At 38.9% G+C, this 9,506-nt stretch overlaps 1 protein-coding gene across 1 annotated transcript; it reads left to right on the top strand.

Annotated features, from left to right (window-relative positions):
* The first annotated feature begins 8,449 nt into the window (after nt 1-8,449).
* LOC117625703 (putative germin-like protein 2-1) lies at nt 8,450-9,242 on the top strand. The gene is made up of 2 exons (XM_034357236.1): nt 8,450-8,564; nt 8,704-9,242. Exons 1-2 carry the CDS (start codon nt 8,450-8,452, stop codon nt 9,240-9,242), a joined length of 654 nt encoding a protein of 217 aa, XP_034213127.1.
* The last annotated feature ends 264 nt before the right edge of the window (nt 9,243-9,506 follow it).

Raw genomic sequence — 9,506 nt, 5'->3', positions numbered from 1 at the left:
TCCGTTAACTTCCGTTAATATCTTGTATAAGAGGATCACGTGAACAACACATATGGGAGAACCAAACTTATGGATTTCATATAAGATTAAGGGTGTCAAATGGAAAAGGAAATCGTTTTTGGACACCATTTAAAGCTTCTCATATTCCATTCACAATAGCATTCAAAACAAAAAAACAAAAAAACATTTTGGTTATGCCAAGCAGGCGACTGCTTGTCTTATATGTTTGCTTTACAGTTGAGACAATTGGCTGGAGAGAATTGAACTTTGGACGGCAAAATCAAAGATCTAGTTTGGAATGTAAGTTGCATTGCATCATTTGCTTCTATATATCAACTACATATAAATAGGAAGCTTTCTGCTGCTTTCTTTCACAACTTTTTTTACTCTTAATTTCAGGCTGATCTCATCAACATGTTGGTTTCCCACATCTTCTTTATCTTCCACTTGATCTTCTTCGTTTTCGTTCCTAATTAAACGGAAATGAAAATGGCAAGAATATATGAAAATGGAAAATTTGGTAACTATATGCCATGTTCACCACCAACATTAGCTTTGAGTCTTTGACAATCTGATGAGAAATCTGGCTCATTGAGAAAGTTCTTCAATGTGGAAAACTGTGGCGCTATATCAAAGTTTACTAAAATGGCTTCCAAGAGCACAAGGATATGTAAAAAATTTGGCAGGCCACACAAATTGTTAGTGTTTTGCTGTTCAACTTGGATTTTGGTGTATAGTTCTGTTTAGAGAGAAAAAAAGAAAAATGAAGAATGCTGTTGAATAACTGCTCTGCTTGCTCAAGATCTGTGAGCAAGGCTTTAGTATATTCTCTACGTAAGTAAAAAATGAGCTCACACGGCATGTACTACATGACCGTTAGCTCTGAGCTGGATTCACACAAGCATCAGTGAATCTCAGCCATCCATCTGTCTTAATTCTAGCTCTTGGCTATTTTAGTTTTTACATGTTTGAAGCCTTACACTTTTCATCTTCTAGGACTAAGTGAATACACAATTAACACTCTAGGCTTAAAAGAAAATGAGGCTCACTACTTACAATTCTACACTCCCCTTTAAGTTTTGAGCTGATTTCACACCAAGTTTGTCTCTGAGATAGCAGAATCGATCTTTAGCCAATGACTTTGTGAAGATATCTGCCAGCTGCTCATTTGTAGGACAGTAAATCAAGTTAATGATTCCTTCTTGCAAGGCATCCTTGATGAAATGATACCTTCGATCAATGTGCTTAGTTTTCTGGTGAAACACAGGGTTCTTTGTGATAGCAATAGCAGCTGTATTGTCACAATGTAGTGGGGTAGCTTCAGCCTGAAATTCACCAAAGTCTTCCAAAACAAATCTGAGCCAAATTGCCTGTGCAGTTGCTTCTGAAGCACTGATGTATTCTGCCTCTGCAGTAGAAAGGGCAACACAGTTTTGTTTGACTGATGCCCAAGCAAAAACACCACTGCCAAAAGAGAAAGCATACCCTGAAGTGTTCTTACTGTCATCAACTGAGCCACTCCAGTCACTATCACAGTAGCCAATTAACATTGCATTCCTTCCTTTCACATACTCCATCTCATAATCAAGTGTCCCTTGAATATACCTGAGAACTCTTTTAGCAGTCCCATAATGCTTATTAGTAGGACAATGCATAAATCTAGCAAGTAGACTAGATGCATACATTATATCGGGTCTTGTAGCTGTGAGGTATAGCAAGCTTCCCACAATCTTCCTATATTGCTCTTCATTTGCTGGACCACTTCCATCTTCTTTGCTTAACTTCTCAGTTGTAACCAAAGGTATGGAGACAAGTTTGCATTCACGTAGGCCAAATTTGCTCAACAAAGATGCTGCATATTTCTTTTGGTGAAGAAAAATGCTAGTGTGAGTTTGAATGACTCCCATTCCTAAAAAATGATGCAAGAGCCCCAAGTCTGTCATTTCATATTTCACCATCATGTCTTGCTTGAACTCCTCTAACATTGATTGACAACTCCCTGTATAAACAATGTCATCTACATAGATGGACACTATTAGAATTTCTGCCTCTCCTCTAGTTTTGGTATAGAGAGTGGCCTCACTTGGACTTTTGGCAAAACCATATTGAGCAAAGTAGGTGTCAATCTCACAATACCAAGCTCTTGGTGCCTGTTTTAGGCCATAGAGAGCTTTATGAAGCTTGTACACCTTATCTTCACTCCCCTTGACCACAAAACCATCCGGTTGATCTACATACACCTCATCTTCCAAAACACCATTTAGGAAGGCAGATTTGACATCTAGTTGATACAATTTCCAGTTCTTTTGAGCTGCCAATGCAACTAATGTGCGGATTGTATCAAGTCTAGCCACTGGTACAAAGGTCTCATTGTAATCGACACCTGGTTTCTGAGCATAACCTTTGGCAACCAGCCGTGCCTTGTTCTTCTGTACTGAACCATCAAGGTTTAGCTTGGTTTTGAACACCCACTTAACTCCAATTATAGGTTTATCGGTTGGTCTGTCCACCAGCTCCCATGTTGCATTTTTCTCAATCATTGAAAGTTCATCATTCATTGCTTTCATCCAAGATTCATCTTTAGCAGCGTCATCAAATTTTTCTGGTTCCATAATACAAAGATTGCATTGAGCTAGAACATCATCCAGATTTCTCCATTTTAATGGAGTGTGATCAAAAGCTTGAGTATTTCTCATGCTGCTGCTTATATCACTTGTTCTTGGTGATTGAAAGTGATCATGACCTCTAGAAGGTGTCACTTGAGATGAATCATTAGACAATCATATTGTTCTTCATGATTGATCACACTTCCTTGTTCATCAGACATTTGTTTCCAAACCCAAGCTGCATTCTCATCAAACACAACATCCCTTGAGAGTAAAATCTTCTTAGTAGCAGGATCATACACTCTATAACCTTTTTCACAGATTGCATATCCCACAAAAATACCCTTGGTGCTTTTTGCATCTAACTTCTGCCTCACTTCAGTTGATATGTGTACATAACACACACAACCAAATATTTTGAGATGAGCCAGACCTGGTTTTCTCCCACTATATGCCTCAAATGGTGTTTTATCTCCAAGTGCCCTAGTAGGGCACCTATTTATCAAGTAGACAGCTGTATGCACAGCTTCTGCCCACAGATAGTAAGGCAATCCTTTCCCATGAAAGCATTGCTTTTGCCATTTCCACCACAGTCCTATTTTTCCTCTCCACCACTCCATTTTGTTGTGGAGTATAGGCCATAGAGAGTTGTCTTTGAATCCCTTCAACTTCACATAACTTGTTGAATTCACAAGATGTGAACTCTCCTCCCCTGTCACTTCTCAAACACTTCACCTTAAGACCACTTTGCAATTCAACCATGGACTTGAATTTTCGAAAACAATTTAGTGCATCAGATTTGTATATGAGAAAATAGACCCAAACCATTCTTGTACAGTCATCTATAAGGAGCATGAAATACTTGTTGCCAGCAATGGATTCATTTTGCATGGGTCCACACAAATCCACATGAACTAGCTCAAGAGGATTGCTTGCTCTCCATGCTTGGTTCTTTGGAAACCATTCTCGATGCTGCTTTCCAAACTGACATCCATCACAGACTCCATCAACCTTTTCCATGAATGGCAGTCCATGCACCATATTCTTCTCTTTAAGTTGACTTAGTCCTTTTAGGTGCAGATGACCCAACCTTTTGTGCCATGTCCAAGTAGAGTTAGACACACTTGCCTTTAGTGCAATATGATCATTAGGTAATAGTGCCAAAGGGTAACACCTATTCCTTTTCATCTCTACTTTGATTACAAGACATTCTAGCGAAGGACCTTCAAAGATGCTGGACAATTTTCCTCCAAATACTAGGTAGTAACTGTGTTCATCCATTTGGCCTACACTTAGTAAATTCTCTTTCAATCTGGGAAGATACATCACTTCCTTGATATACTTTCTGCCTTTGGTAGTATCAATTGCCAATGTGCCCATTCCAGCTACATTCACAAGCTCACCATTTGGCATTTGCACCTTGCCTACCACATTTGTTCTAATATCTATTAGCAAACTCCCATTCCCAATCATGTGGTTGCTACACCCACTGTCTATATACCATTCTCCAGTAACATTTGTGGCAGCAATAGTACTGTTGGCATAGAATAGGTTTCCAGTCACTTCCATTTGATTTGCACAGTTTGCTTTCTGCACATTCTTGCCTGCAGTACACTCCCTAGCCAAATGTCCAAATTTATCACAATTGTAACACTTAGGCTTTCCCTTGTATCTGCATTCTCCAAAATGAAATTTAGAACATACTTTGCACTGTGGTTTTGAACCTTCTTGACCCACTGTTGATGATGAGTTCTGTGCAAAATTGGTGTGCTGAGGCTTGGAGTTTGATTCCCATGGTTTGCCTTTTGGACTCCAATTTTTTTGAGACTTAGATTGACCAGATTGATATCCTCCCTTGTTCTGGCTTTTGGGATTCACAGAAAAAGAGGCAAATGCCTTCTCAGTTGTATCAGTATTATGCAGCTCAAATCGTTGCTCTTGACTCTTTAGAATGGCAATGACTTCCTGTAGATCTACTGTTTCCAGACTTTTTGTATTCTCAATCACCAGACAAATAGGATCATAAACCTTATTTAAGCTAATTAGAACCTTCTGAACGAGCCTTTCATTAGATAGAGATTCACCATATGTTTTCATTTGATTAATCAGCTCATTCAAACGGGTAAGATATGCAGACAGAGATTCATTTTCATGCATCCTAGTATACTCAAACTCACGTCTAAGGTTTTGAAGCTTGACTGACCTGACATGGTCACCACCATGATATTCTCCATATAGCAGATTCCATGCCATTTTAGCTGAATCAGCATTAGCAATGCGAGGGAAGATCTGATCAGAGACTGAGTTCTGAATAATCCCCAGAGCTTTTGCATCCTTCATAAGAATCGCAGCCATCTTCTCATCATCTTCCTCTGTAGATGTTTCCTCAGCTGCCTTCTTCTTCTTCGATTCTGGAATCGTAATTCCTTTCTCCACCAGAGCCCACAACCCATATGACTTGAAGATGGTTATCATTTTGATTCTCCATAACTCATAGTTCTCACCGGAGAAGATCGGAGTTCTTACTTATGAGCCTCCAGATCCAGACATTGCTAATCTCAGATAACCACAACCAACTTGTTTCAGATATCAAATGAGCTCCAATCGATTGCCACGAGCTTGAGTGAGCACCGATTTAGCTTGATTTCACAGATTTGAAAAACGCCCAGATTCAATCGATCCAACCTGGCTCTGAGGCCATGTTAGTGTTTTGCTGTTCAACCTGGATTTTGGTGTATAGTTCTGTTTAGAGAGAAAAGAAAAAAAATGAAGAATGCTGTTGAATAACTGCTCTGCTTGCTCACAAGATCTGTGAGCAAGGCTTTTGTATATTCTCTATGTAAGTGAAAAATGAGCTCACACGGCATGTACTACATGACCGTTAGCTCTGAGCTGGATTCACACAAGCATCAGTGAATCTCAGCCATCCATCTGTCTTAATTCTAGCTCTTGGCTATTTTAGTTTTTACATGTTTGAAGCCTTACACTTGTCATCTTCTAGGACTAAGTGAATACACAATTAACACTCTAGGCTTAAAAGAAAATCAGGCTCACTACTTACAATTCTACAGAAATCAGTTGTGGATGAGTTGCAACAAATAGTTAGGACATTTATATTTTTGTAAGTGAGACAAGGGCACTGTTTAAGTTTCCTTTATAGAGTACCAGAAAATGTGGTTTTCGATTAGCATAAATTATATAAAATAGATTTTCTTCATCTTCTTCACAATACAATACCTCAGTTTAATCTCGGTCTCTTATTTCTGCATGATTTCTATGTATATGGTCCATTGAATTCAAGCTGGCAAAGCAAAATCCATGCAGTAAAAGTTTCACCTTTGATTTGCAGCATATATAGAACTGTAGAAGTTTGGTATGGCTTGTCCAATCTTTCAATTGTAGAACACAATATAATAATTGAATCACTAATTTTGAATCTGGAAAATAAGAAGAATTGGTTTTAATTTTAAAAAAATTGAGTTTTGTTTAATAATTTTGTATCCCAATAGACGGCCGGTCATGCTGATAAAACAGAAATCTTATTAGGTCAGATTTCTAACAAAATACCTTGTTCCTCATTTATATTGATCACCTTTGCAGCCTTACCTTCACATTTAACCATAAATTTTAGGGTTTTTTTTTTTTTTTTCCAAAAATCCGTAATGCAGACAGAAAACACACTATGTAAAAGTACCATATGTGAGAACGGCTAGGATTAGATGTGGAGATATCTATATCACCATAATGCAGACAGCATATAGTCCATATATCCATGAGGAATTGGTGGACCTTTGAACTTCTCATTCCAAAAGAATTTGATCATCGTTTTCTTTATAGCCTCTAGTCACTGCACCATATGAAATAAATAATTCATGGTTTGAATTTGCCTTCGAAAGGAGTAGGCATTTGTGGGAACCTAATTAAATCAAACCCTAGGTCAAATAATTCCTACCATCTGGGGATTATTTGACCAAATTGGGAATCAATCAACCTAATTAGGAGTTACTCAATTTAATTGGGAATTATCCAATTAAATTGAACGTTACCTAATTAGGTTGAGATTTGATTTGGTTAATTACCACGATCCCCAATTAAATGAGGAATTGCCTAAATTGAATCGGGATTGATTTGATACCTACCACAATTAGGGATTTGATTTACCCTAATTAATCAAATCCCTAATTAATCAAATCAATCCCAAAAAGGGGAGGAATAATTCCCTTCCATCTACGGAATTATTCCTCTGAAACCCTAGCCTCCGAGACCTCTATAAAAGCATAGCCACACACAATGGTTGAGGTACGCCTAAATTCCTACTAAACTCTACATAAAGTTATTTCTCAAAAACCCTAGCCACCCCCTCTCTTTCTCTCTCTCACACAAGGCTCCGGCCACCACACACGGCTCCGGCCACCCGGTTTTCCTTGAATTACCCTACCTAACTTAGGCATCGGAAGGCCTTTGGCCAACACCCCCCGGGTGTGGTCCTTTTACTCCGATCTGTTTTGCAAGGAGAAAGAGAGGCGGAGAAGACGAAGGAATATTGGGCGAATATTCTAGTGGGGAAAAAGGATATTCGCCCAATATTCCTTTGTCTTCTCCGCCTCTCTTTCTCCTTGCAAAACAGATCGGAGTAAAAGGACCACACCCGAGGGGTGTTGGCCAAAGGCCCTCCGATGCCTAAGTTAGGTAGGATAATTCAAGGAAAACCGGGTGGCCGGAGCCGTGTGTGGTGGCCGGAGCCTTGTGTGAGAGAGAGAAAGAGAGGGGGTGGCTAGGGTTTTTGAGAAATAACTTATGTAGAGTTTAGTAGGAATTTAGGCGTACCTCAACCATTGTGTGTGGCTATGCTTTTATAGAGGTCTCGGAGGCTAGGGTTTCAGAGGAATAATTCCATAGATGGAAGGGAATTATTCCTCCCCTTTTTGGAATCGATTTGATTAATTAGGGATTTGATTAATTAGGGTAAATCAAATCCCTAATTGTGGTAGGTATCAATCAATCCTGATTCAATTTAGGCAATTCCTCATTTAATGGGGGATCGTGGTAATTAACCAAATCAAATCTCAACCTAATTAGGTAACGTTCAATTTAATTGGATAATGCCCAATTAAATTGAGTAACTCCTAATTAGGTTGATTGATTCCCAATTTGGTCAAATAATCCCCAAATGGCAGGAATTATTTGACCTAGGGTTTGATTTAATTAGTTTCCCACAGCATTCATAGAGATGAAGATAAATTTGATTCCTTTACGATCATCCTTTTCACACTGTGACTTAGTCTTGGGGAGAAGCTGGCCAGAATCTGCAAGTGGACAGAGACATAAGGCAATATAACTTATAATCTCACCATTTATCATCGGCCTCTGCCGGAGCAGGGCATGTGCAAACAACTAAAAACATATGCCTTTTTAATTATTAGTTATTATTATATGGTTTCAGAATTTCTGTAAGCTGCTTCTGAATCCTACTTTTCTTGATATGGTTTTGTTATTGATTTTGAAAGTTTATTTTATTGTTACAAAATTAAATCGGACCTTTGTCTTGATATGTTTAACATATGCAGAATGAGTCTGCACTCAAATCACAAGGAATAGAAAATCAATGAAGGAACAATTCTTTGAACAATTTTTAGCTAAAGTGTACGTTCAAGAGACTTATCCAGTGTCTATAATGCCTGGCCGGCATAGCTTTTTCTATTATATATTTGTTCTTCATGAATCAGAACCATAACCATCTTCTCTATAAATAACCAAGCTTCTACTTCAGTTGCTTCACATCTCTCTCCCTCTCTCTCAATCCTTTCCATCTCCCATCCCATAGAAGAAGGTGAAAAATTCAGATGGCAAACCAAATGTTGCTTTTGACTACTTTGCTAGCCGTGACATGTGCTCTGGTCATTGCTTTTGAGCCTAGTCCTTTACAAGATTTCTGCGTTGCTGACACTACTAGCTCAGGTTTGGATCGAAATTACCGGTTTATGTATGCTTTAATTTTCATTTTGAAAAATAAGTATCCTTCTTCTTCTTCCTACTTTATTTTACAATGACTTTAATTTTATGTGTTTGTGTTGTCAATTGAACTTGTGCATCGCAGCAACAAGAGTGAATGGGCTACCTTGCTTGGACTCCAAGCTAGCACAGGCTGAGCATTTCTTCTTCAGTGGACTTCACATCCCAGGCAACACCTCAAACCCTGTTGGTGGGAAAGTCACCCCTGTCAATGTGGTTCAAATTCCAGGACTCAACACACTCGGCATCTCTCTGGCTCGCATCGACTATGCACCCTGGGGCGTTATCCCTCCCCACACTCATCCCCGTGCCACCGAGATTTTGACCGTCCTAGAAGGCAGCCTCTATGTTGGCTTTGTGACCTCAAACCCTGACAACAAGCTCATCTCAAAGGTCCTTTACAAGGGTGATGTGTTTGTGTTCCCAGCTGGGCTAGTTCACTTCCAGCAGAATGTCGGCAATGGAAATGCCATATCACTCTCTTCATTGAGCAGCCAAAACCCTGGAGTCAACACCATTGCTAATGCTGTTTTTGGAGCCAATCCTTCCATTCCAGGTGATGTTTTGGCCAAGTCTTTCCAGGTGGACAAGTCCGTAATTAGCAGTCTTCAGGCAAAGTTTTAGATGTTTTCCCTGGAAAATAGTTGCTCATATTTCATATTATCCCTCTGTTTATTCTTGTGAATTTGCATCTTGTGAGCTGGATTTGTAGAAGCAGAAGTGTGTATTAAGTCTCCATGAAATCGAATTATTTTGTATGAAATTCTTTGATATCAATTCATATCTGAATTCCCTGAAAATATGTCTAAGAAGCATTTGTTCATGACTTTTTAAAAGAAAAATATCTACCTGGATATTTTTTTAAAAATCAAGTAAAAGAAAAAACAC

The sequence above is a fragment of the Prunus dulcis genome, chromosome 4 (assembly GCF_902201215.1).
Source record: "Prunus dulcis chromosome 4, ALMONDv2, whole genome shotgun sequence".
In the NCBI taxonomy this organism is placed as follows: domain Eukaryota; kingdom Viridiplantae; phylum Streptophyta; class Magnoliopsida; order Rosales; family Rosaceae; genus Prunus; species Prunus dulcis.
Note: the sequence above shows the minus strand (reverse complement) of the source record. Positions and strands in the feature narration are given on the sequence as shown.